The sequence below is a fragment of the Nothobranchius furzeri genome, chromosome 2 (assembly GCF_043380555.1).
Source record: "Nothobranchius furzeri strain GRZ-AD chromosome 2, NfurGRZ-RIMD1, whole genome shotgun sequence".
Taxonomy (NCBI): domain Eukaryota; kingdom Metazoa; phylum Chordata; class Actinopteri; order Cyprinodontiformes; family Nothobranchiidae; genus Nothobranchius; species Nothobranchius furzeri.
Genome location: NC_091742.1, coordinates 94482731 through 94509848, shown reverse-complemented (window position 1 = coordinate 94509848; position 27118 = coordinate 94482731). Strand labels below are relative to the sequence as shown.

Here is a 27118-nt window from a genome sequence, read left to right as displayed (position 1 = left end):
GTGTGAGGAGAATATTTGAGGCTCTGCAGTAAAAATGTCTTCACTTCAGTCTCTGGGAGAGTTGATCAGCTAAAGCGACTAACTGCTGCTGCTGCAGAAATCTTCTCACCAGGCTGTGGAAACTGTCTTCTCCTCCTCAACAACTTGGTGGAGTTCTTTCCAGAACCAGAGAAGATATTCTGCGGTCTTCGTGACAATCGGAGCTCCAGAATCAGGTTGTGGGTCAGAAAAGCTTTTCTCTAGACTTCCTGCCCTCTGGATCTGCTGCTGTTCCTTTGGCCAGAACCAAAGCGTTGGATCTTTAATCTCCTGCGTTGTTCTGAAGCAGCATCTTAATCAGCTCTCCTGCTTTGTTTCTATTGCAGCTGTTAGCTAAACACGGCTAAAGAAAACCTGCTACCACTTCAGGATCATCCATCAGCTGGGACTGATTCATCGTGTGTTCTTCACCACCTGGACCTGGACAGCATGGACACAGGTAGGGCTGCCACCTTTCAGATATGTAAATAAGGACTTCACCACAGCTTCTCGGGGCCATGACCAAATATGAACTTTCTGCTGTAAAACCTGTTCTGTCCTCTTCAGCAGCTTCTGTTTCTGTTACAAAATAACCAGTAAAAGTGAACTAGTACTAAATCACATTGTTGGATTGATTTTATTTTTATGTTGGCTCTAAAACAGGAGAAAGGCAGAAGGGTTGCACATCTTTCTGTGATCAAAGGTTCGATATGAATCTAGATTCACAGGTTATGATTCCATTTTACAAACTATATCCTTTTATTAAAGACCCGTTAGATTCAAAACGATTAGATTCGAATACTCTGTAAGAACGAAACAACTTGATTCTACTGTTAATATTTATTTGTAGATATTTTATAAAATTAAGATGCCAATTCTGTTAAAGTGACTGTAATATTCTCATTCTAAATATGTAAAAGACCACTTATCCCAAAGCAATGTTGCATAATGGCAAAAACATCACTGCATGATTGTCAACGTATTTATTTTTAGACGTGAACCCACAAAAAGTGTCTGAGTCTTCGGATGGAAACTCCACAGGTAAACATAGCACATAATAAGAATAAAAAGCAACATTTCAGCTGGAGCTTAGTGTTTTGAACCACCGTGCAGCCCAAAGTTTGATAAAATGTAATAAAATCGGGTTATCAATCATCTTTGAGAAGATTTTGTAATCGTATTTGTGAAAACAGTCACAAAAGAAATGATCCTTAAAAGAAAGGATGGCTTCATATCATTTTCAGTCTAATGGGCTCGACACACGGGAGGCGACATCGCCTCTCCTCCATTCATTTTCAATGAGACATGCGCGACAAAGCGATAGTCTCCGTCCTACTAAGCGAAATGCGAAAAACGCGCGTGTGAAATTTTGTGCTTGTGCACTTGTCGTGCACAGGGGACCCAGCGACGCGATCCCAGAGAGTTGAAATATTTTCAACTTTTCATCGCTGTCGCTCGGACGAGGACCAATCAACGGAGATTTCATTCACTGACCAATGAGCGGGCAGGATGCTCCGTACATCTCCGAGCAAACATGAAGGAGAAGTTGATTATTATTATGTTTTATATAGTAACATCAGAAGTAAGATTTCACATAACTCTAGCAGCACCTTGTGAAACATCATATCTACCGCTTTATTAACTCTGAACCGCTTAAATAACCTTAATTCCCTCCAACCTGACACAGCCAAACAAAACAACGGAAGTTTCAATTTCGCCATGGAACTGAACGCGTAAACGGCTTTGTCGCTACTGCGGGTCGCCTCCCATGTGTCAGGTAATAAAAGCGACAGCGACGAATTTCGCTGATCGCGGTCGTTTGTCGCCTCCCGTGTGTCGAGCCCCTAAGATGAGAGAAATCACATTTAGGCTGCAAAATAATACTTTTAATATTGGGTTGTTGAACTGCGATTGAAAGAGTTTCTAGAAACTTAACTTTGTTTTTGTTTTTTTTGGGTTTTAACGTAACTTTTTCAACACAATTGTTCTCATCGGAGCATTTCCTAGAATAACAAAGCAGCGAAAACTGGAACCAGAACAACCTAACCCGCCCGCCAAACTCACTTTCAAAATAAAACACTAACGTTAACTATTCAAATATGTTACAATATGTTTGAGGCTCTCTATAGCATTTTCCTGATTACATGGGGGAAGGGTTTGGCCCGTCTCTCCACACAAGCAGGATAAGCAGAACTCAATGGCAGCCACAGTGAAAAGGCTCGCTGAAACACGAACTTCCTAATAACAAAACCAGGAGCCACATGCAAAGTTCAGGGCAGAACATTGACCCACAGGTTTCCTGATTGATCAGACCTTGATAACCATTGAGTTGTTTTATAACTGAGTTCTCGAGACATGAAAGTAAATTTCACTATAGTCGGTCTCTATCTGACAACGCTGTTGCATCTTTTAAATCAACTGTTCCATCTTTACTGTCCTCTGAGGGCAGAGGGCAATATTTTCATTTCTAGCCCCTCACAAATTGATGCATTAGTTCATCATGTTACTTCCTCTTTACGTGTGGCATTAGATGATGTTGCCCCTTTAAAAAAAGAAGGTAATTAGAGACAGGAAGGCGGCTCCCTGGTTTAATTCTCATTTACAAACTTTAAAACAAAACTCTAGAAAATTGGAGAACATGGCGCTCTACGCACCATGAGGAGTCCTGCTTATCCTGGAAAAATAGTCGTGTTCTTTATAAAAATAAGCTTCGACAAGCTAGAACTGCTTATTTTTCATCGCTTATTAAGGAGAATAAGAATAATCCAAAATTTCTTTTCAGTACTGTTGCCAAACTTACACAGAATCATAGCTCTGAACCATATATTCCCTTAGCCCTCAGCAGCAACGACTTTATGGGATTTTTCACGAGTAAAATCAATTCTATTAGAAACAAAATCATTAGCATCCTCCCTAATGTGATTTCTTCTTCCTCAGTAAGTGAGGCAGCATTTGAGGTAACTGTAGAACCTCATCTGTGTTTGAACCATTTTGAACTAGTTGAGCTTTAAGAGTTATCAAAAATATTAGCTTCTTCTAAACCTTCAACTTAGATCCAATCCCAACCAAATTATTTAAAGGGGCAATATGGAAGTTTGACAGCCAAAACATGTATAGAAATAATACATTTCTTCTTCATACATTCTCCTGCAATGCCCTGGTCCTGTAGAGTGAGCCCTGGCATTTTTACTGTAATTGCCTGTTTATCTCGGTTTTTCTGTAAAATCACAGAAAAAGAGAGTTGAGCTGAGCTGCTCGGGTCGAGCAGGCTGCTTCATGCACATTCACGCTCAGGCATTGCCCGTAGCTAGGGCTGGGCGATATATCGATATTTTTAAAATATCGGTATAATTTTTAAACAAGATATAAGATGACTTTATATCTTTATATCGATATAACTGGTCAAACTGCTATGCTAGCTATTAGCCGCAATGCTAGCGACATGTTGCTCCGTCTCTAAGCGGTTATTACGTGTATTCTCACAAGTTTTCTCTATCTGAGAGCCTCTGGGTGAATGTGCTGCTCTAAACTTTGCATTTAGCGTCCTGGTTTTTAATTATTTGGGGACGTTCAACACCAACGGAGTTCTGTTTATCCATTCTGCTCGTGCGGAGACGAACCAAACCCCTCCCTCCCCTGTGTAATCGGGAAACATCTACGGATAGTCAGAGTGGCCAAATTACCTCAAACGTATTGTAACAGTTTAATAGTAAACTAGAGGGTTAACGTTTTATTTTGAAGGCGAGCTCAACGGGTGAGAAATGTTATTCCGGTTCCGTTTTTTCCGCTCTGGTTAGCTATGCTAGTAAATACTCCATTACGAGCGATTCTGTTGAAAAAGTTAAGAGTTTGTAAGGCATGGGTTACGGCGACAGAAGCCCAAAAATAATCCCCATAAAAGAGCAACCAGAGACTCTGAGTCATTACAGTATAATCGCTGATATAAATCAGTACGGTTAGATTCCAGCCAGGTTTGCCCTGATTACTATTAACTCCACTGTGCATGACCCACGTGATCGTAGATGCAATTACATCATCATAAATTTAGCTTAACATGATATATTTTATTTCTCTGGACAATAAATATACGATATGGGCCACCTCTAGATGAAATTTAAATAATTGTACATTAATTATAAATATATAAATAAAAAGTGCCTATGGGACATTTGATACACCTCTAGCTCCCAACTGTGTATGTGTTAACAGACAGCTGTACCAGTGTTTCTAAAGCTCAAACTGGTAGAGAATAGGCACTAAGGTTAAAGTTTGACAAGAGTCAATACATTTTTATGCATTTTATCTACTGATTCATGTATGTAATTTCTCAAGACAGCTTGAAGTGAGTTAACTTGTAAATATTTTACAGGAGGAAAAATATCGATATATATCGTATATCGGAATTCAGCAAAAAGATATCGAGATATACGTTTTCGTCCATATCGCCCAGCCCTACCCGTAGCATTTGCTATCAGTAGCTTTAGCAGCAGAGAGTGAGGTAGTGCCAACTCAGCGACTAGTGATGAACCTAGATGCATTTCTGAGGACCCTTAGCTACTTTCTTCTAGATATTTCCTGCAAATTAGCAACAAAATAGCCATTTTCACTCTGAACCGTTCTTTGAACGTTGTTTCAGCTGTCATCAAGGATATGAAAGCTACAGATACGAAAGACGTTATGGGTGCTTTAGCTCACTTAGTGAGACGATGGACTTCCATGCGGGAGATCTGGATTCGAATCTTGATGTGAACAAAATTTATTTAGTGCTTATTTTTTGCATTAATGGTATATTTTTTACAGTAAGATGTCCAAATTTTTATTTGAGACTCGCCGAACGGCATTGAATTCACAGATAAAAAAGATGTGGGTTCAACTTTCATTTTGGAACAATTTTTCAAGCAAGGGAAGGGACGCAATGTGAAGCTGACGGACTGACCCATCTTAAACCTTTGTTGGCTGTGCTGAAGATAAATGTACAGAACCAAATTATTTAATTAATTAGCTGCGCGTTCTACTGTCCTCTGTCCTCCGGGCCACACACACACACACACGGAGCTGACTGTCTCAGCTGTTATTTTCGTTAAGGGGTGTGCACGTACAGCATGCATGCCTCGTGCACGAGCCTACTATTGAAGCTGCCGTTACGCTTTTGGCCTGAGGGGGCAATCGCGAGCATAAAAATTCAAAACTCCGTAAAGTCCCTTTAAAGATGCATTCCTTTCGTTACTGCCCCCATTCTAGATCTAATCAATCTATCCTTAGTAAATGGATATGTACCACAGGATTTTAAGGTTGCTGTAATCAAACCTTTACTTAAGACGCCTTCTCTGGATCCAGATGACCCAATGAATTATAGACCAATATCTAACCTTCCATTTTTATCCAAAGTCCTGGAGAAAATAGTGGCCATCCAAGTATGTGAGCATTTAAACACTAATGATTTATTTGAGGAATTTCAGTCTGGTTTTAGAGAGTATCACAGCACTGAAACTGCATTAGTGAGAGTTACAAATGATATTCTCATGGCCTCAGATAAGAATCTTGTGTCTGTTCTAGTCTTGTTAGATCTCAGTGCTGCCTTTGACACAGTTGATCACAATGTTCTTTTAGAAAGACTTGAACATGTTGTAGGGATCAAAGGAACAGCACTAGGCTGGTTTAAATCCTACCTGTCTGATAGATATTGTTTTGTAAATGTACATGAGAAATCTTCTTCATACTCCAGGGTAACTTGTGGAGTACCACAGGGTTCAGTGCTTGGAACAATTCTTTTTACTATATATATATGCTCCCAATTGGTAAAATCATTAGATAGCATGGGATAAACTTCCACTGTTATGCTGACTATACTCAGTTATATCTATCCATTAACCCTGATGAACCTAATCTGTTAGTTAGATTACAGGCTTGTCTTGAGGACATAAAAAAATGGATGACTCTAAACTTTTTGCTTTTAAATCAAGACAAGACTGAAGTTCTCATCTTTGGACCAGAAATCCAGAAAAGGAAATTGCTTAGCCAATCGTCTGACCTGAATGGCATTACATTAATCTCTGAGAACAAAGTAAGGAACCTTGGTGTTATCTTTGACCAGGACATGTAATTCAAATCCCAGGTTAAACAGGTTTGTAGGATTTCCTTTTTCCACCTTCGGAATATTGCTAAGATTAGATGCATCCTTTCCAGGAGTGATTCTGAAAAACTAGTTCATGCATTTATTACATCAAGACTGGATTACTGTAATTCATTACTCTCAGGAAGTCCACAGAATGTAGTTAAAAGTATTCAGCTTGTCCAAAATGCTTCAGCTAGAGTTCGGAAGAGAATTAAAATGAGAGATCATATCTCTCCTGTCTTAGCTTCCCTACATTAGCTGTCTGTTAAATTCAGAAAAGATTTTAAGATCCTTCTTCTCGCATATAAAGCTCTTAATAATCAAGCTCCATCATACATCAGTGATCTGATTGTTCCATACGTTCCTAACCGAGCACTTCACTCTCAAACTGTAGGTTTACTGGTGGTTCCCAGAATATCTAAAAATAGGATGGGAGGCAGATCTTTTAGTTATCAGGCTCCTCTCTTGTGGAACCAAATCCCAGCTTTAGTCCATGAGGCAGACACCTTATCTACTTTTAAGAAAATGCTTAAAACATTTTTATTTGATGGGGCCTATTAAAATCTAATGTTAGCCTAGATCTGGACAGGTGGGGGAGTAGACGGAGGTGGAGTGAACAGTCTGTAAAGATGGCTCTCCCCTGCCCTGCCTCCAACATGCCTCCATCTAAAAGGCTAGGTTATCCATAGTTATCTCTGTAGTTATGCTGCTATAGGCTTAGACTGCTGGAGGACACACTGACCACTTTTCACACTCGACTACTTTCTTCTACAATCTGCTCTTTAACTGTATTATTTCCTGCTATTTCAGCTGTTAACTTTATTTATTCTCTAAGTGTTTTTCTCCCCAGAAGAAGCTACAATGATGTTCTGCTGAGCTGTGGTGCCCTCATGGAGGGGGCCATCGTCTTGAACACTGTTGCTAACCATTTAATCATTCTCCCTCTCCAGATAATAACATGAACGTTCTTTGACATTGAATGTGCTACTACTAGTTTACCCGTTTAATTATAGATTCACTAAGATAAATACAATAAACTTTATCTCTCCCCAAATAGAATATTTACTAAGAAATCTCAATGTAACCATAGAAACATTACTTGATGTGTGTGTGTGTGTGTGTGTGTGTGTGTGTGTGTGTGTGTGTGTGTGTGTGTGTGTGTGTGTGTGTGTGTGTGTGTGTGTGAGAGAGAGAGAGCATTCATGCGCATGTAACTAACACAGAGTAGGGAGGTGAGTACAAAAAAATTATTTTCCCTAAAGGGAGACGTGATGTAAAATAATACAACTGTTAAATTGTATGTGTAAATATTAAGTTACATCAATCTGTAATACATTTAATGTGTTTTCTACAGATGTTCAACAGGGGGTGCAAGTTAAAGAAGAAGCTCCTGAAGAACAGAGTGCTGGTGTGGACCTGCAGGACCCAGAACACCTCCAAATAAAGGAGGAACAGGAGGAGCTCTGGACCCGTCTGGAGGGAGAGCATCTCTGTTTGAAGGAGGAGACTGAAGCTGTCGGGTTTCCTGTTACTGCTGTTTCTATAAAGAGTGAGGATGATGAAGAGAAACCTCTGGTCTCACAGCTTCATCAACAGCAAATAGAAGACAGAGATGTTCCAACCAGCAGCACAGCCGACCAGGTGGACGCAGAGACTGACGGGGGAGCAGAAACTAGCAGGAACCCTGATCTGAACCCTCTTGAACAGACATCTGATTCTTCAGAAACTGAAGTTAGTGGAGATGATGATGATGATGATGTGACTCTAGACTCTGAGCTGTCAGACTCTAGACATGAAACTGGAGACGGAGGCAATAACTGGATTCCAAACAGTTGTTCTGAGTCAGATGTCAAGACTGTCAACCAATTGTTTAGTTGCCCTGAGTGTGGTAAACAATTTGTCCACAAGTGGTCTCTCCAGAGGCATGTGAGAGTGAGTCATTCAGAAATAAGGTCTTCAGAATGTTTGGTTAGTAAGAAGTGTGTTAGAATGAAGAAGCATGTAGACTTGTGTAGGGAAGTCTATAAAGAGCGTACATCATTTAGTTGTGATGACTGTGGAAAGATGTTTAGAAAAATATCAAGTTTTAACATTCACCTGAGAGTCCACACAGGACAGAAGCCTTTTGCTTGTGAGCTCTGTGGAAAAAGATTTAGCCAAAAGACCCTTTTAAACAGACACATGAGAGTCCACACTGGACAGAAGCCTTTTGCTTGTGAGTTATGTGAAAAAAGATTTAGCCATAAGACACATTTAAACAGACACAAAATAGTCCACACAGGACAGAAACCCTTTACCTGTGAGCACTGTGGAAAAAGATTTAGCCAAAAGACGCATTTAAACAGACACATGAGTGTCCACACAGGACAGAAGCCTTTTGCCTGTGAGCTTTGTGGAAAGAAATTTAGCCAGAAGACTAATTTAAACAGTCACATGAGTGTCCACACAGGACAGAAGCCTTTTGCCTGTGAGCTCTGTGGACAAAGGTTTAGCCTGAAGTCAACTTTAAACAGTCACATGAGTGTCCACACAGGACAGAAGCCTTTTGCTTGTGAGCTCTGTGGAAAAAGATTTAGCCAAAAGACACTTCTAAACAGACACATGAGAGTCCACACTGAACAGAAGCCTTTTGCTTGTGAGCTCTGTGGACAAAGATTTAGCTATAAGGCAACTTTAAACAGTCACATGAGAGTCCACACAGGACAGAAGCCTTTTGCCTGTGAGCTCTGTGGACAAAGATTTAGCCTGAAGTCAACTTTAAACAGTCACATGAGAGTCCACACAGGACAGAAGCCTTTTGCCTGTGAGCTTTGTGGAAAGAAATTTAGCCAGAAGACTAATTTAAACAGTCATATGAGTGTCCACACAGGACAGAAGCCTTTTTCCTGTGAGCTTTGTGGAAAGAAATTTAGCCACAAGACTAATTTAAACAGTCATATGAGTGTCCACACAGGACAGAAGCCTTTTACCTGTGAGCTTTGTGGACACAGATTTAGCCTGAAGTCAACTTTAAACAGTCACATGAGAGTCCACACTGGACAGAAGCCTTTTGCTTGTGAGCTCTGTGGACAAAGATTTAGCTATAAGGCGACTTTAAACAGTCACATGAGAGTCCACACAGGACAGAAGCCTTTTGCTTGTGAGTTATGTGGAAAAAGATTTAGTCGACAGAAAACTTTAAACAATCACCTTAGCATCCACTAGGGCTACACGATATATTATGTTCTGATTCAAATTGTGATTTCAAACAACACGGACACGTGATTGTTAGAACTGCATTTTTTTGTAGTGCTACTTCTGACCCAGGACCTGCTATGTTTACTATTTTAGACATCCAGGTTTTTCCATGGTTTTTAAGGTGTTACAGTGATAATGAGTGAGAGTGGGGAGTTTTGGGAGCTAATCCCAATTCTTGAGCTGATGAAATAGCACATTTGGTGTTTTTATTTATTAATTAAACACTGGTACATCTGAAAATAATGTCTATGGGCTTCCGTTTTCTGCCCCCCACTCAGCTCCATTCGTGAGTGTAAGACAAAGAGACTTATTATACAGCTTTCTGCCAAAGTGGACCATGATTAAACGTAACAACAATGAGTGGACTTGAAAGCGCAACTTCCCTTTTTTTAATTAACTGGTCAGAGGGAAATTTACTTTGAAAGAAATTGTAAAATAATAATAATAATAATAGTAATAATAATTCTATAACCATAGCTAAAAAATTGGCTTTCCAAAGGTGGATTTTTAAAAATTTCGATGTTATGAAATAGCACAACCAAAAAAGATAGCTTCCAGTATGAGTGCTACCCATATGCTTTTTGACCGCAGTAGTGCTGCAGTTGTCCGCTAGTTGAGCATGTTGCTATGGTAGTAAATCAGGAGGTTACTGAGGTTCTGCCAGTCTCGGGAGGATATATTGTTGGAATATGTGGATTATCTTTTAGATCCAACCATTGAGCATGTCGTAGCTTTCCCAAATGACTTATTTTCTCTTTACTGGAGCTAACACAGGTAGCCATACTGCTGCAGTCACACTAACAAGACTTGTTGATCTTGGCACGAGTTCAGGAAGAGTGTTACAGTTACAGATGATTATGGTAAATGGCCTGTATTTGATTTAACGCCTTCTAGAGTCATGTAACCCCTCAAGGTGCTTTACAACACAATCAGTCATTCATCCATTTACACACTGGTGGGGATGAGCTACAATGTAGCCACAGCTGCCCTGGGGCGCACTGACAGAGGCGAGGCTGCCGAGCACTGGCGCCACCAGTCCCTCCGACCACCACCAGCAGGCAACGTGGGTTAAGTGTCTTGCCCAAGGACACAACAACAGCGACAGACTGAGCGGGACTTGAACCTGCAACCTTCCGATTATGGGGCGAGCACTTAACTCCTGTGCCACTGTCGCCCCATTATATAGTTGAAATTTGTAAAAAAAAAAAAATCTTGGCAAATAGGACTTACCAGCATTAGCTTTGCTCTAAATGGTCACTTCATATCTGACCACAGTCTGCTATGGTCCGCCTCACAAGCAGTTCAGTTCAATTCAGTTTATTCATATTAGCGTCAAATCACAAAAAAAGTCGTCTCAAAGCACTTCACAAAGTAAACATTCCAGTACAGTTCAGTTCATTAGTTCATGGGACAGCAGTTTCTCAGAAGGAAGAGTGGCTTGTCCAATAATCAGAAGTTTGCAGATTTAATCCTGGCTCCGACCAAAGAATGCTGCTGTTGTGTCCTTGGGCAAGACACTTAACCCACCTTGCCTGCTGGTGGTGGTTAGAGGGACTGACGCCACCAGTGTTTGGCAGGCCTCACCTCTGTCAGAGCACCCCAGGGCAGCTGTTGCTACATCATAGCTCATGCCCACCAGTGTGTGAATGGTTGGATGGAATTCACACACATGGGATGTGGACGAATGCCTTCTCCAAATCCACAAAACACATGTAGATTGGTAGGGCAAACTGCTATGCACCCTCCAGGACCCCCTGAGGGTATAGAGCTGGTCCAGTGTTCCACAGCCAGGACACACCACATTGATCCAGAATCTCCGCAAAGCCATATGGAAATCTTGCTCCATGGTCTCACTGAACTCCTCCCACACCTGGGTTTTTGTCTCCCAGACCACCTGAGCCGCATTCCGCTTGGACTGCCGGTACCCATCAGCTGCCTCTGGAGTTCTACAGGCCAGAAAGACCAGATAGGACTCTTCAGCTTGACAGCATCCCTAACCGCCGGTGTCCACCAGCAGGTTTGGGGGTGCCGCCACGACAGGCTCCAACGACCCAGCGGCCACAGCTCTGATCGGCCACCTCAACAATAGAGGCACGGAACGGCCTAATCAGACCCAATATCCCCCGCTTCTCCAGACCGTTTTGGAGATTCTGACGTAGGTGGGAGTTGAACTTTTGACAAGAGACTGCCAGACGTTCCAGCATACCCTCAAAATACATTTGGACCTGCCAGGTCTGCATTGCATCCTCCTCCACCATCGGAGCCTACTCACCACCAGGTAGTGGTCAGTTGACAGCTCTACCCCTCTCTTCACTCAAGTGTTCGAGACATGCAGCCGCAGATCGGCTAAAACGACAACAAAGTCTATGATCAAGCTGCGGGTTAAGGTATCCTGGTGCCAAGAGCACATATGGACACCCTTATCCCTGAACATGGTGTTCATTATGGGCAATCCACAATGTGTACAACATGTTGACTCTAGAAGAGGTTATTCTCGAAGAACGGAAGAAGATAAATGTTGCAATATGTTGCCATCTTGTTCATTCCATGCTTAGAAGACTTGCTGTCCTTAAAAATCACGGTGGTCATACATATTACTAGATCCAGTCGTTTTTGCTGTGGGGTGTATTCATTTTTGCTTCAACCAATTTTAGTAAAACTGAAGATTTTGTGATCTAAGTTATATTATTTACCTTAATTTCGTGTTATGGAGTTAAAAGCGTTCAATAAAACCCAGCCTTGTGAAAATTCAGGAAATTGTTCTTTTGTTCATTCAGCTACTGATTAGATTTGTTCTTTTTAAATGGGGTGTACTCATTCATGCTGAGCACTGCAACTACAAATCTCTTCAGGTGTTCCAGTGGGTCTAGGATTCACTGTAACGTGTGAATTTCCCCACTGTGGAAATTAAAGTCTATTCTATTCTACGCTTAACGGATCGGTAAAAGAAGTGAGGGCTGTCAATCTGACAAAAGAAACCAAAATCAGTTTTTCTGATCAAAATCGGGATGAATCCCTTGTAACGTCACAAAATGGCCTGATTTTGAGATCCCACAGGTCAAATGCACAGCCAGGTCAACTTACCCTGGCTATGACATCCTGCATTATCTTTTCCCCTCACAGGAGTCTTGAAGTCTGCATGTAGGCCCTTTAATCAGAGCCTACTTCCTCACACCAGCTGGACTGCAGAGGTAATAAAGAAATAAAAAATAATTTTCTCCTCCAAGGTCCATCACAAGAACTCTCTCAAATAAACTCCTTAATTCCCAGATGGAAGAAGAAGCTTTTTACAATTAACCCTCTGATGCATGAATTATGAAATCTTAAACCATGATTTTTTTAAACAATTTTTTTCATTCATCTTTAGGTGTGAATGAAACAAATTTCATATTTACATAGTTTTTGTGACATTTAATTTACAAATGATTTATTACATGTCCACCTCAGTGGACAGCGTGCATTATGAACATGAAATATGTTGGCTTGACTTACTGAAGTCCAAATGGAGGGGCTCAAATGCAATAAAGTCTTCAACAGCTGTGCTTAATAGCAAAAATAAATAAATAACAATTTTGAGTACCTGTCCACTGTAGTGACCATTATGCATCAAAGGGTTAAAAAAGAATCATTGAATGAACTTTTGTTATTGCTATTGATAGTAATTATAAATAATAAAATGTTCACTAACCTGTGTTCAATGATACGTTTTAGTATGTTAACTTGACGAGGTCATAACAAAAAACATTACAACTATTTTGTCTAAAAAACCACCAGCGGAAGTCATGTATGAGAGCCAGGTGTGTTTTATTCTGCTCCAGCAGGTGGCGGTAGTGCACCTTTACGCTGGTCACCGACCACCGGAAAAAGCAGAAACCGGAAGCTACTAGCAGAGCTAGCTCGTTGTTCTGGTGTGTGAGGAGAATATTTGAGGCTCCGCAGTAAAAATGTCTTCACTTCAGTCTCTGGGAGAGTTGATCAGCTAAAGCGACTAACTGCTGCTGCTGCAGAAATCTTCTCACCAGGCTGTGGAAACTTTCTTCTCCTCCTCAACAACTTGGTGGAGTTCTTTCCAGAACCAGAGAAGATATTCTGCGGTCTTCGTGACAACCGGAGCTCCAGAATCAGGTTGTGGGTGAGAAAAGCTTTTCTCTAGACTTCCTGCCCTCTGGATCTGCTGCTGTTCCTTTGGCCAGAACCAAAGCGTTGGATATTTAATCTCCTGCTTTGTTTCTATTGCAGCTGTTAGCTAAACACGGCTAAAGAAAACCTGCTACCACTTCAGGATCATCCATCAGCTGGGACTGCTTCATCGTGTGTTCTTCACCACCTGGACCTGGACAGCATGGACACAGGTAGGGCTGCCACCTTTCAGATATGTAAATAAGGACTCCACCACAGCTTCTCGGGGCCATGACCAAATATGAACTTTAAATCATCACAGCTGAGCTTCAGATGGCAGGTTTTGAGTCTTTATTTCCTGATACTTGGACATCTCGCCCCAGATTGGATAACAGCAAAGTGACTCTACCACTGACTTGCAATGTGGATGTTTTATCTCCACAAATAACACTAGTCTGGAGGAGCTTCTGCTGTGTGGTGGTGTTGCTAATGCTAACGGTCAGCTTAAACTAGCTGTGAAGTCTTCTGCTGATTCTTTGACATCAGTGTTGGGCAAGTTACTTCAAAACTGTAATGCATTATTTATTACTTGTTACCCTCATTTTAAAGTAATTCATTACAATTAGGGCTGGGCGATATGGCAAAAATAGAATATCACAATATTTCCAATATTTTATCACAATTTCGATTTTATCACGATTTTTTATCCATGAATAGCAGAACTTCAATTGCATATTAAAGAAGAGAAACATTGAATAAACATTTATTCATATTAGGGATAATCAGCACAGTGCTAACACACTTATATTTTAAACTCACACCAGAGATGATAAAAGCCCTGAGAGAAACAATTACAAAAATCAGTTTTTCTCGTTTTTCAAGTAACTTAACATAAATTAAAATCGTAAACATATTTAAAGTGCAAACATGTCAATTGCAAACGTATTGTGCAAACTTTAACTTGTTCAAAATACTATGTAGCTCCCAGTTGCTCATGTAGTGGATAGTTAAGCTCAAATACGGCTCTGATGTGCAGCTGGACCAGAGATCGCTTGTGGTAGCAAAAAACTGCACATTCTGAATATTTTCTGCAACAAGTCTCTAAATAAAGTAAAATTTTCCAGTGCAGATTGGAGACAACCCATAGAAGCACTGATTTGATCTCATTTCAGAGAAAAATAGAACAGGTTAGATGCACCTAATAAATAAAATTACTAACAAACTCAGGAATCTTTCTTTGCTTCACTGTTCTGGTGCTGAAAATATCACTAATGCGGATCAAAGGAGATACATGGATGAATGCACCTCTTATTATTTGGAGACTACATTTACTGCAGCTGGCAGAGGCAGAGATTGTTTCTATTGATACACGGAGTTTACAGAATCATTTTAAATGTTAATAGGGGAAGACTGCAGGAGGGAGCGGTAAAAACAAGAAACTATGAGTCTGATGAAACCCGCTGGTTTTCCATCAGGCAGTCACGGGGCAGCTCCAACGACCCAGTGACCGAGCTCAGTCCGGTACCGACACCGGCTCGGCAGAGGGTGGACGAGCCGAGGCGGCGTCGTGCTCTACTTAAGAAGCGGTGTTATTTTCCTGCTTCAGAAGAAGCGTCCAACGTGTTTTTACGCTTTCTCCGAGACATGTCACGTCACTAAGTTGTTAGCGCCGCGCGCTAAGGAAACCCTGCGTTCCTCTTCGGAACGAAAACCTCGTTGTCGCTCAGCCGCGGCGAAGCCATGTTTGTTCACACACAAGTGAAAACAAGCGGGGCACTAATATATTACTATGACTCACTCTGATTGGTTAAGGGTCAAACAAAGGTGTGTCATTCACCTGAGGTAAGTTCCCTTTTCATTCAGAGGCAGAAATTCAACAGCAGAGCTGTGAATCGTGATAAAAAGGTCTCTCAAAAATGACAGACCGTCAGATGTGTAGATCGTAAAACGGTCTAAAATTGTCATATCGCCCAGCCCTAATTACAATATTACTGATTTTAAATTGTAAGGCATTACACTACTTTTGCATTACTTTAAGTTACTTTCACCAATACAACTTCAGTATGAATCTGGTAATCTGACGCTCAGTGAGCTCATGACATATATGTGGAAGGTGATGTGGTGTCTGAGCTAGGACTGCTGTTAAAAACAGTCAGATATAATAACAGTGCTTTAAAATGATTGTTTATTAAATAAAAGCAACAACAAACTGTACTCTCAGCATGCTGCCATCTTAGATTAACTGAGCAGGGAGTGAGGTGGTGGGGGCTCCAAGCCTATATTTGCCTTGGTCCCCAAATGCCTTGATACGGCCCTGGATGTGGGACTGACTTCTGGGGTGATCTGATTCTATCACATGTATAAATATTAAATGCTTATATATTATTGCTTTTCACTGGTAAAAGTGTGTATTGGGGATAAATCTACCTACTTTTTTCCTTTTTTCTTGATTTCATTTGAATAATTTCCGGCCCTTTCTCTCTCTAACCTTCCTGCATGCTGCATGTTTTCTCCGTCTTCCAGAAAAAAGTGTTTCCTAGACTTCCTACTTTCTAACGATCAGCCAAAGGGATCTTCACATGCGCGGCGCTCCAGCAGTAATGAGTTGAAATCACCGGGGCCCAGATTAACTCAGCTGAGGCAAAGCACGTCAGAAAAGTACAGAATACCAGAGAATATGCACTGATATGAATGATCGCAAGTGAATTATTTTGTTTTAGTGGAGCGATTTTGTGAATGTTACAGCGGCCGCGTGCAGGACGCAGCTGGAGTAGTTGAGCCGTTACCGCGGCGTCCTCTCTGCCCGCAAAGCTGAGTCCATAAATGACGTAATATATGCAGACACTGGATCTTTCTTCGGGTTTCCCGCAATTTGAATTTTTAAGGAACACATCTTGATTCTGGGTTTAAAATGCATTGTAATTACCGCGTTACTGACAATTGTACCGAGTAAATATTACCACTTTCTTTCCCTGTAATGCCTTACATTAGCACATTACAGCAAAAAGCAATGCATTACAGTAATTAATTACTTTTGTACCGCATTACTCCCAACACTGTTTGACATTAAAACAACAGCCTTCCTCACTGTGAGTCCAGATGGATGAGTTCATGAATGTTATTTCATAGTGCCGTAGATCTGTCAGGATTTTCTAATCCTAGAGTTTCAAAGTCTATGTTCTATCAGAAGATATGTGGAGAAGAGCAGAATTAGAAAACATCAAACATCAGTCATCCACACCTTTAAACGAATGGACCCTACATCGTTACGTTTGTTACAGAACCATAGTGAATAATAAGGAATGACACTGCTGCAGCAGTCCAAACAACTAAGATGCACTACGTAGGGTTATCAGGGTTCACAGATCTATGTAAGTTCAGGACACACAATGACATCATCATCATCATCAAAAACAACTGAATCACACTCAGAAGTCCATGTGGTTATTGGGAAGTCAGGGTAGTGATCAAACATGAATGGCCAACAGAAATATTAGCTGGTGTGTGTGTGTGTGTGTGTGTGTGTGTGTGTGTGTGTGTGTGTGTGTGTGTGTGTGTGTGTGTGTGTGTGTGTGTGTCATATTGCGGTTTAACATCCTGACCCAGGATTGTGGCTAGAGAGTTTAAAGTGGCTGTTTTATTTTGAAGGCAGGATAAGAGTCGCCTAAAAACCCACCTCCTCCGCTTGGCGTTCCCTGAGCGTGTTTGAATTTGGCCCTCTTTTATGTTGATTGTATTTCCCTGTTTCCATTGGTCTCTTTATCCCTTGTTTTACCCATTTGTCTTCTACTTTAATGTTTTTTGCACTAGTTGAATTGCTTTTATTATCGATTTATTCATCATGTTTCACATTTTCTCACGTACCATGTTCAGCGCTTTGGGCTTCCCGACAGGAAGGCGCTTTATAAATAAAGCTTTGATTTGATTTGAAGAGACAATCGTGAGACTAGAAGCAACAAGAAGTAGGGCTGCTCAATTAATCGAATTTTAATCACGATTACGATCTGAGTTTTGAACGATTATAAAAAACAAAACAAGCCGATTATTTGCTCCTCCCGCTTGCGCTGCCCTGAGTTGCAAATGAAGCGCTCCTCCACAGTGTTGCCAACTTAGCGACTTTGACGCTATTTCTAGCAGCTTTTCAGACCCCCTTCTTGACTTTTTAATCCTAAAAGTACCTAGCGAACATCTCAGAAACATCTCTGGTAACCCTTAGCTACTTTCTGGATAACTGTCGTCGACATTTCCTGCAAGTTAGCTAAACACTCCGCCTGTGCTCTGGACCGTTCTTCACAACATTAGGAAAGGGAATGATGCAGTGATGTGTCGGTCGCTAAAGACAGCTCTCGGAGCCGGCTCCTTGTTGGAGTAACCAGAGTGAGTGACACACACACCGCACCTGCGGTCTCCTGAGCAGCTAAATGTGCGCGTGCAGCGTGCTAAACACACGTGCAGCTTGCCCGATTGCTGTGAGACCGGGGTGGGGGGGTGGGGGGCAGCTGTGGTTGGGACAATTATTACAGTAACTGATGGGCCTGTAAATAAATAGTTTATAAATAAGGTAGAAATAAGTTCCTCACGCTGATAACTAGGGCTGCAACAAACGATTATTTGGATAATCGATGAATCGGATGGGGTCTCGACACGATTAATCGATTAATCGGATTACATGGGGAAATTTTTAAAAACTGCTAGGGAAACGTTATTTCTCTCCTTCCTTCACTTTATTTAACACAACATTATTAGAAAACAGTTCAATAGCAGAAAAACAACATGCCATCACCTAAATTGTCTTATAAGGTGTATAGACAGAGACCCTAAGCTACATCTATCTGTGACCTAAAATGCTTGGTCCAAGTTAAACAGCTTAAGGGCAATTCTCATCTGTTTTGTTTGATCTCATCTGTAGACATTTATTATAACTGGGGATGTCAAACAACTAATTTTTAAATGTAATTAAACATAGGCTGTGAATTAATCAAAATTTATCACTATTTCCAAAAATGACTGAAAAAATAAGTTGTCACACACTCCATGGAAACTTTCAGAGAATCCACAAATAGTGGCTTTCAAATGGTTTTGTTACTTTCTGCAAGTTTAGAAAAAAAGCAGATGAGACAGCATGTCTGATCATTTAGTTTTTCATCTGATAATATTAGAACATGTCAGTAATGCCTGAGGGGCTTTTATAAACACTGTATAACTAACACTACTGGAGAGGGCATGAATTGCACAGAGGCTTCTGGGGAGCCCAGTTATTGGGGGGGGGCATTTTGCCTTGGCCCCCAAAATGTCTTGAAACGGCCCTGGGTGTGTGACTGAGTGTTGAAGGTGATCTGATCTGTATCAAATTTATAAATATGACATGTGTGTAACTTATTGTTTTATAGGTAAAAACGTGTAGTGGAGATAAATCTATCTACATTTTGCTTTTCAACACTTTGTTTTGTTTTCTTGTTTTTATTGAACTATTTCCCTGTCCTGTCTGTCTCTCATCTTCCTGCGTCTCCTCTAAACTCTCCAGAAAAACTGCTGCCTGGATTCTTACTTTTTCACCTCATCAGTTACTTCTGAGCAGATCAAAGGGATCTCCTGACTGCAAAGCGCAGAGCGCGTTTTCGATGCTGCGTGAGGTGAAATCACCGCAGCACAGGTGATGAGCTCCGCAGTGGCAGAGCGCTGCAGGCACAAATAAGACAGAAAATAGACAACATGTGCAGACATGAACGATCGTGTGCTAATTATAGTTTTTTGGTTGCGCCACTTTGAGAATGGACCGTGCGCTGGAAGCAGCTGCCTGGATCGCTGCGCAACAATGCGCTGTGCCGCTCTCTGCTCAAAAGAGTCCAAAAATGATAGAAAACTTTTTTCCGGCTCCCCGGATGTGTAGGATATACAGCTCCCCCATAATTCGATCCCTGCTCCTGGATGAAAAGCCGGACATTTTCATCAATACAAGAACCCGCAGTCCGGACGTGCCGGACAAAGAGTGAAAAGTGGACATGTCCGGGGAAAACGGAACGTACGGTCACCCTAGTCCTCATAAAGCGGGAAATTATAGATACAGTATTTTGCTCGTGCCCTGGGCCCTTTAGAGTTCGTGGGCCCTGGGCAATTGCCCAGTTAATCCGGCCTTGGGCGGAACCGGTTTGCAGCAGCGCGAGTCCCCCCGCTCATCTAATAAGCGTCGCGCTCACGACTTTAGACTCTTTTTTACGAGTTTAGGGCATGTCTAGCCTGTGTAATAATCCGGGACTTGGATGAATCACTTTTGAAAAGTTTTTAATTTACCCGGACACAGAGTTCTCTCCTTCCTCGCTGATGATCCCAACATGCTTGCGTTTAAGACGCTGCATCATCCCGTGCCATGCTAAGTCTGACCTAAACGTTGCAGGTAACGCATGTCTTCGCCTGATTTAACTGAAAATGCTCCCAAACTTAAAAAGCTTTTACTTTTTTGACTCTCGCTGCTTCTGCCATGTTCCTCTTCCAAACACCTGCCGGCTCTCCCTCGCGCTGATCTGTCTGTGCGCAACGGCGGGCGGGATGGGGGGGCGCTTTTGGAAGAGTTGTGCGACACAACGAATCGATGACGCAATTCGTTGCCAACGCTTTTAGTAATCGATTTTCATCGAATTTATCGATTCGTTGTTGCAGCCCTACTGATAACTAATCTCTCTGAGGACACAGTGCTACAGCACCTTGACACAACTTCAATAAATGTTATACAACATTTTGTGAACATCAATTTATTTGCATTTATTTGTTATAAATGCCACTGTATAATTCTTGCTGTCAGTATTTGCAAGATATTGGTATTTGGGTCTGTACTGGTTAGACTTAAATGAGTTAAACCAAGGTCTATAGCCCTTGGGTCATAAACTATGAGCTATAAGTATATTGGTCTTTTTATACTGGGAATCAGGAGTTCTTTTAGTGATCATCTTGTTTCTTATTTTTGTCCTGATTGTGCCCTGAGCAGTTTTATGACTGAATAAAAACAAATAAAATCAACTTAAATTGAAAAATCGTCCTAAATAATCGTGATCTCAATTTCAGTCACCATAATCATGATTATTATTTTTGCCATAATCGAGCAGCCCTAACAAGAGGTATCAAACTCAAAAGTTAGAAGGCAAGAGCCGCTCGGATTTCGTTGTATCCAAGTGAGCAACCATATGGCGAGTTGTGGTTGTCTCCCAGCTCCTTAAGTAGCAACACTATGTGATCAGGCTCGCTGAACCGGGAACCGCCCACCTGCACTCAGATGCCCAGGAGAGCAGTTAGGAGTGCCACTCACCTTAGAGCGTGATCGTGTGTATCAGAGTACTTGATGATGATGAGCAGTGAGGAAGAGAATTACTGGTCTAGTCAGCTCCCTAATCAACAGTAGGAAGTCCAAGTGCTGCTTGAAGGCTCCACCCACTCTCAGCAGTGATTGGCTCATCCATCCTGTCAGGGGTCACCTGGCCTGTGTTTAACAAGCATGACCAATAAGGGCTAAAGCCTGATTCATGCTTCTCCGTCAGCTCCGCAAGGGACAGACACGCATGGATTGACGGAAGCATTTTGCTCTCATACATCTCCGTCTCCTGGAGAGTGTTGCAAAACAATTCCCCAGCAGGACAACAGAGGGCGCTGTTCTGTGGTATCCTGTCATGTATCGGTCCAAGATAGTGTGTTTATATTATGTTTTTTTTTTTGTATATAAGAGACTTTTTAACACAGATAAATTTGTCTCTCATCCTCCGCCACCTCTTGATGCGCTCGCCACCTCTAAACCCACGTTTCCTGTCATTTCCTTCCACAAATAAAACGCTTGCTGCAGATCTTTTCACTCCTCCAGTCACTGGGGAATTAAATGTTCATGTTTTTAGAGTTTTATCGCGAGGTATTCTTCAAGCTTCTCCGTGTCTGTCGCTCGTTATCCTCGGCTCTCTTTATGTTTTTGAGGGCGCAATGGTGGCGGTGTAGACGACAGCTGCGTCCTGACCAATCACAAGCTTGCGTTGTCTGTCTTGACTGATGGATGTTTAGAAAAGAGAGCTCGACTCCGTCCGTCCTTGCGGAGCTCCCCAGCAGGCACGTAAGGACGTTGCGTGTCTCCGCACTGACGCAGACGGAGAAGCATGAATCAGGCTTAACGCTGTAACCTTTCTGTGTTTTTAAACTGTTATTTTTTGTTTGTTTACTTTCTTTGTTAGTTATACCTCATCTTTACTTTAGTTTGATCATTTTCTCCTATTTCTGGGCTTGAAATTCTTTCACTTTGTTGTAAAGCACTTTGTGGTTTTTACCTGAGAAAAGCACTTTGTAAATAAATGTTACTTTGCAGCATTGAGGACATTCTTTTATTAATGTATGTAACAAATGTGACGTTTAACCTGCAGAAAATAGTATGAATTATTTAAAAAGAATATTTTAGAAGCAAAAAATTACAATTATTATGTAATGCATAATAAAAAATGATAATTAAGGGAGTTTTCCTCTCCACTGTCGCTGCATGCTTGCTTAGTATGAGGATTGCTGTAAAGACTCTGACACTAGTCAGTGACTCGATGCAACCTGCTGGGTTCCTTTTATAGGAAACTTTTTACTGATTGGCTTAATGAACTGACCTGTATTGGAATGTTTACTTTGAGAAGTCCCTTGAGACGACTCTTGTTGTGATTTGACACTATATAAATAATCTGAATTGAGAACCACTGCTATATACAACTGTTACATGCGTGATTGTAAATGGCGCTTACACATTAGCGTCGGCATGGGCACATACGGTACCGAACGGCACCGGAATGTGGTTTCATACACAGGTTCGATTAGCTTTTTCGGTGCTGAGGCGACTGTTTTTCTCAGATCTTCTCCCCAGCGGTCAGACTGGGACAGAGGCGACACTATGGACTGATTGGCCGGCTGAAATTACGCCTACCGCCTCCGATCTGCGAGAAGAATGGGCGGGGGTGGGGTGTATGTGTAATTGCCAAAAGATACATCAGTTGGTAATTCGCACAATGTGTTGCCTACAGATGTTCAACAGGTGTTGCTGGTTAAAGAAGAAGCTCCTGAAGAACAGAGTGCTGGTGACATTCAGCAGGACCCAGAACACCTCCACATAAAGGAGGAAAAGGAGCAACTCTGGACCAGTCAGGAAGGAGAGCATCTCCATTTGAAGGAGGACACTGATGCTGCCAGGTTTCCATTCACTGTTGTTTCTATTAAAAATGAGGATGATGAACAGAAACCTCTGGTCTCACAGCTTCATCAGAAGCAAATAGAAGACAGAGATGTTCCAACCATCAGCTCAGCTGACCAGGTGACAGCAGAAACTGGTGGCGGAGCAGAAACTAGCAGGAAACCCCATGAACAGACATCTGATTCTTCAGAGACTGAAGTTAGTGAAGATGGTGTGGAGGATGTTGATGATGTGACTCTAGACTCTGAGCTGTCAGACTCGAGGCCTGAAACTGGAGACAGAAACAATGACTGGATTGAGAACAGGTCTTCCGAATCAGATGTCAAGACTGTCAACAAATCTTTTAGCTGCCATGAGGGTGGTAAACAGTTTGTCCACAAGTGGTCTCTCCAGAAACATGTGAGAGTGACAAGTCATTCGGCAATAAGGTCCTCAGAATTTCTGGTTAACAAGAAATGTGCCAGAGTTAAGAAACATGTAGACTCATGTGGGAAAGTCCAGGAAGAACTAAAATCAGTAAGTTGTGACGACTGTGGAAAATGTTTTAGTGTAAAATCAAGTTTAAACAGACACATGAGAGTCCACACAGGACAGAAGCCTTTTGCTTGTGAGGTCTGTGGAAAAACATTTGGTGATAAGACACTTACAAATAGACACATGAGAGTCCACACAGGACAGAAGCCTTTTGCCTGTGAGCTCTGTGAAAAAAGATTTAGCCATAAGACACATTTGATCAGACACATGAAAGTCCACACAGGACAGAAATCTTTTACCTGTGAGCACTGTGGAAAAAGATTTAGCCAAAAGACACATTTAAACAGACACATGAGTGTCCACACAGGACAGAAGCCTTTTATCTGTGAGCTCTGTGGAAAAAGTTTTAGCCAGAAAACAAATTTAAACAGTCACATGAGTGTCCACACAGGACAGAAGCCTTTTATCTGTGAGTTCTGTGGACAACGATTTAGCCTGAAGTCAACTTTAAGCAGTCACACGAGGATCCACACAGGACAGAAGCCGTTTGCCTGTGAGCTCTGCGGACAAAGATTTAGCTATAAGGGATCTTTAAACAGTCACGTGGGAGTTCACACAGGACAGAAGCCTTTTGCGTGTGAACTCTGTGGACAACGATTTAGCTTGAAGTCAAATTTAAACAGTCACATGAGAGTCCACACAGGACAGAAGCCTTTTGCTTGTGAACTTTGTGGAAAAAGATTTAGCCGAAAGAAAGCTTTAAACAATCACCAGAGCATCCACTAGAACTGAATGAACTATTGTTTTCTGATTGAAACTGTGATTTCAAACAGCACGGTCACACATTTTCTACCACTTTACACGAGCTGTTTTTAGTGAGCACAAAGTCAATTTCGTTGAACACCTGTGCAATGACAATAAAACAATCTTGAATTTTGAAAACTGCATTTTTTTGTAGTGCAACTTACTGACACAGGATCTATTAACTACTTTAGACATCCAGGTTTTTCTCTGGTTTTTAAGGTGTTACAGCGATGGTAATAGGAGGGGTTAATTTTTAAACATTTTCGAAATGCTTTTTTTCTATTTTTACAATTTTGATATTTTTTGTTTTTGTGAAGCGCCTCGTGATTTTTATCTTGAGAGGCGCTATAGAAATGATATTTTCTTCTTCTTCTTCTTCTTAAGGGGTTTTAGGAGACCATTCCAGTTTTTGAGCTGATGGAGCTGCAGACTCCCTTGTTGCTTTTTTCCCACCTTTTGTTTTGTTTTTCTTTTCAAAACATTTGTACAGCCTATAATGGCTATGGTCTTCCATCACTAATGGCGCTTACACATTAGGGCCAGTACAGTTGAGAGGCGATAGTGTCAGTTCGGTCTCATATGAACATGGTAGCGTCCACATGTAGTTTCAAAGTGGCCAAAGATTCATCCATACGGCATCAATAAATTATCACATGAGAGTCCACACAGGACAGAAGCCTTTTGCCTATAAACTCTGTGGTTGAAGATTTCGCCAAAAGACAGGTTTAAACAGACACATGAGTGTCCATGCAAGGCACAATGAACTCATTTAACTATACAACTACCAAAATTATCATTGTAGTATCTAGATCCTGGATAGTATTGCAACCCTGGTTGTTGTCCTGTACCCTAGATCAGGGTCTCTTCCTGACCATGTGTTACGACCCCAACCTGGTCTAGGAGCCAGGGAGGTCTAACACAGAAATGTGAGAAATAAAAGGAAACGATCTGACACCAAGTCACAATCAAAGAAAGTCCTTTTATTAACAAAAAGCGTTCCAACGGGAGAAAAACCGGTTTAATTAAAAGGGGAGTTTAAAGTATGCTGCAGTAACCAAAACCGAGGACCAAGTAACTTAATAGAGCGATAAAATAAGAACTAAAACTCACTGGTTCCAAAAGTGAAACCAGGAACAACAGAAGCTTGCCCGGACGCCTTACCAAAAGTCCACTGGTGACTAACTCACCCACACAACCGACAGCTCTGTTAAGAGCAAAGGGGAAAACGAACATCAGCCTGAATGTTTTCCCAAGCAGGTGGAAATTAACCATCCGGGGGCAACTCTAGAGTTCTCACACAAGTCTCTCTTTTTAATCCTCTCCTCTCCAGTCCCCTCAAACTGTCTTTTGCTCAGTCTCTCACTCCTCTCTCTCTCTCTCTCTCTGCGTCCTCTCTCTGTGCGTTCTCCTCTCGCTCTGCTTTCTTTTTTCTCCGAGCAGCGCTGATCTTTATCTGCTCCAGCTGGGTGATTTCTGATGAGAGTCAGCTGCGTGAGTGAAGCAAGGGAGCCGGACGCTCTCCATGGTCCTGGAAATGGTGCAGGAAACGGTGCGGAGTAGAAGCTGAGTGCCGGGGAACTCAGGGTTCGTAACACCATGAGCCACCTCTTCATGTCCTGCAAGCCCCATATTGTGGCTGCTGCTGCTGCTGCTACTGTTTGGATCGCTGGCTGTAACGCACATAACACACAAGCTTGCAATATAAAGAACAGCACCTGTCCCCCTCCAGCTCAGCTGTGTGACTGCACTAACCTGTCCTGTGTGACCCTCACCATGTAACCCTCATGTCTATGCTGTCTCTGGAGGAGCAGATAGGAAACAAGATCTCCTGTAACTTAAAATGAACCAAAGCTTCCTCCCAGTTTCTATTTAAGCTGAATTTAACATCAGTGTATCATCATGAAACAAAAGAATAAAGTGGAACAAGAACTTCTGTCTTCTATTTCTCTCTCCTTTTAACTTCTCCGTGTCCCTAAATAAAAGAGACAGATGATTACGCTGCAGCCGCCATCACAGACACCGCTCCCTCCCCAAGACCGGATCTCCTGACATCACAGCACTCTGTCTGACTGAGCACTTCCAGGAGAAACAATAATGAACTTATGGAAATAATAACGATCCTCTCTCTTGTGTGAGAACAATTGCACAAAAATATCCAAGAAAGAATACACAAACACAGAGACTCAAAATGCCGGAGCAGTTTCCAAGCCAGACCGAGGCTCTACTGAGGCCTTTCCACGGAGCTAGCTCTGTGGTCACGTGGGTCTGATGCTCATTAATAAAAAGTTCATTTGTGTGATCCCAATATCCTGCATTTGTTATTAATCTGATAGCCTTTTTCTGCATTGTCGTTATCGTTTGTAAATGACTTTTGTACGTATTTCCCAAGCCCCCACAATGGAGCTCTAAAATTGAGTCAACCCCGGAAGTACCAAAAATTGCAGTTCCACCCTCATCCACTAGGGGCTGGAGTCAGAAGCGAGCAAATCCTCATTGACTCCCATGTTAAAAATACCAATTTCACAGCAGAAATAAACATGTTTACAGTCTGGTACCAAAACATGTTTTTGTTTAAATGATCTAGTTTACACTCATGACAACTCTGAGGGGGGTGAATTTTTTCTCACTCTTCTGTTTAAGTGTATTAAAAGCCTAAAAGTCTGTATAATTAACCCTTTGATGCATGAATTATGAAATCTTCAACCATGATTTTTTAAACAATTTTTTTCATTCATCTTTAGGTGTGAATGAATCAAATTTCGTATTTACATATTTTTTGTAACATTTAATTTACACATAGTTTATTACATGTCCATCTCAGTGGACAGTGTGCATTCTGAACATGAAATATGTTGTCTTGACTTACTGAAGTCGAAATGGAGGGGCTCAAATGCAATAAAGTCTTCAACAGTTGTGCTTAGTAGCAAAAACAAATAACAATTTTGAGTACCTGTCCACTGTAGTGACCATTATGCATCAAAGGGCTAAATAAGTATAGAGAAGAAAATAGATGATTTATGTGTTTGTCCTTTATTCTAAAGAAAGGTAAGTTTCAGTATGAATTGTAAAAAGATGTGTTTTTATTTTGTTTTTTCCCATATGGTTTGGTTGTTTGGGTGATTTGTACTATCTGTTGTTTTAATGTGGTTTTGTGTTAC

General features: G+C 41.5%; 2 protein-coding genes across 3 annotated transcripts; both read left to right on the top strand.

The window, feature by feature from the left end:
* Positions 1 to 9544, top strand: LOC107374615 (oocyte zinc finger protein XlCOF6-like). 2 transcript variants are annotated; one of them, XM_054738329.2, is made up of 3 exons: positions 1 to 215; positions 366 to 478; positions 7488 to 9544. In XM_054738329.2, exons 2-3 carry the CDS (start codon positions 469 to 471, stop codon positions 9335 to 9337), a joined length of 1860 nt encoding a protein of 619 aa, XP_054594304.2. In that variant the 5' UTR covers positions 1 to 215; positions 366 to 468; the 3' UTR covers positions 9338 to 9544. The 2 variants fall into 2 exon arrangements, with proteins under 2 accessions (XP_054594304.2, XP_054594303.2); XM_054738328.2 differs by having other exon boundaries at positions 37 to 222.
* Positions 9545 to 12847: 3303 nt separating this feature from the next.
* On the top strand, positions 12848 to 26606 carry LOC129161836 (gastrula zinc finger protein XlCGF57.1-like). The gene is made up of 3 exons (XM_054738316.2): positions 12848 to 13502; positions 13610 to 13722; positions 22516 to 26606. Exons 2-3 carry the CDS (start codon positions 13713 to 13715, stop codon positions 23940 to 23942), a joined length of 1437 nt encoding a protein of 478 aa, XP_054594291.1. The 5' UTR covers positions 12848 to 13502; positions 13610 to 13712; the 3' UTR covers positions 23943 to 26606.
* The last annotated feature ends 512 nt before the right edge of the window (positions 26607 to 27118 follow it).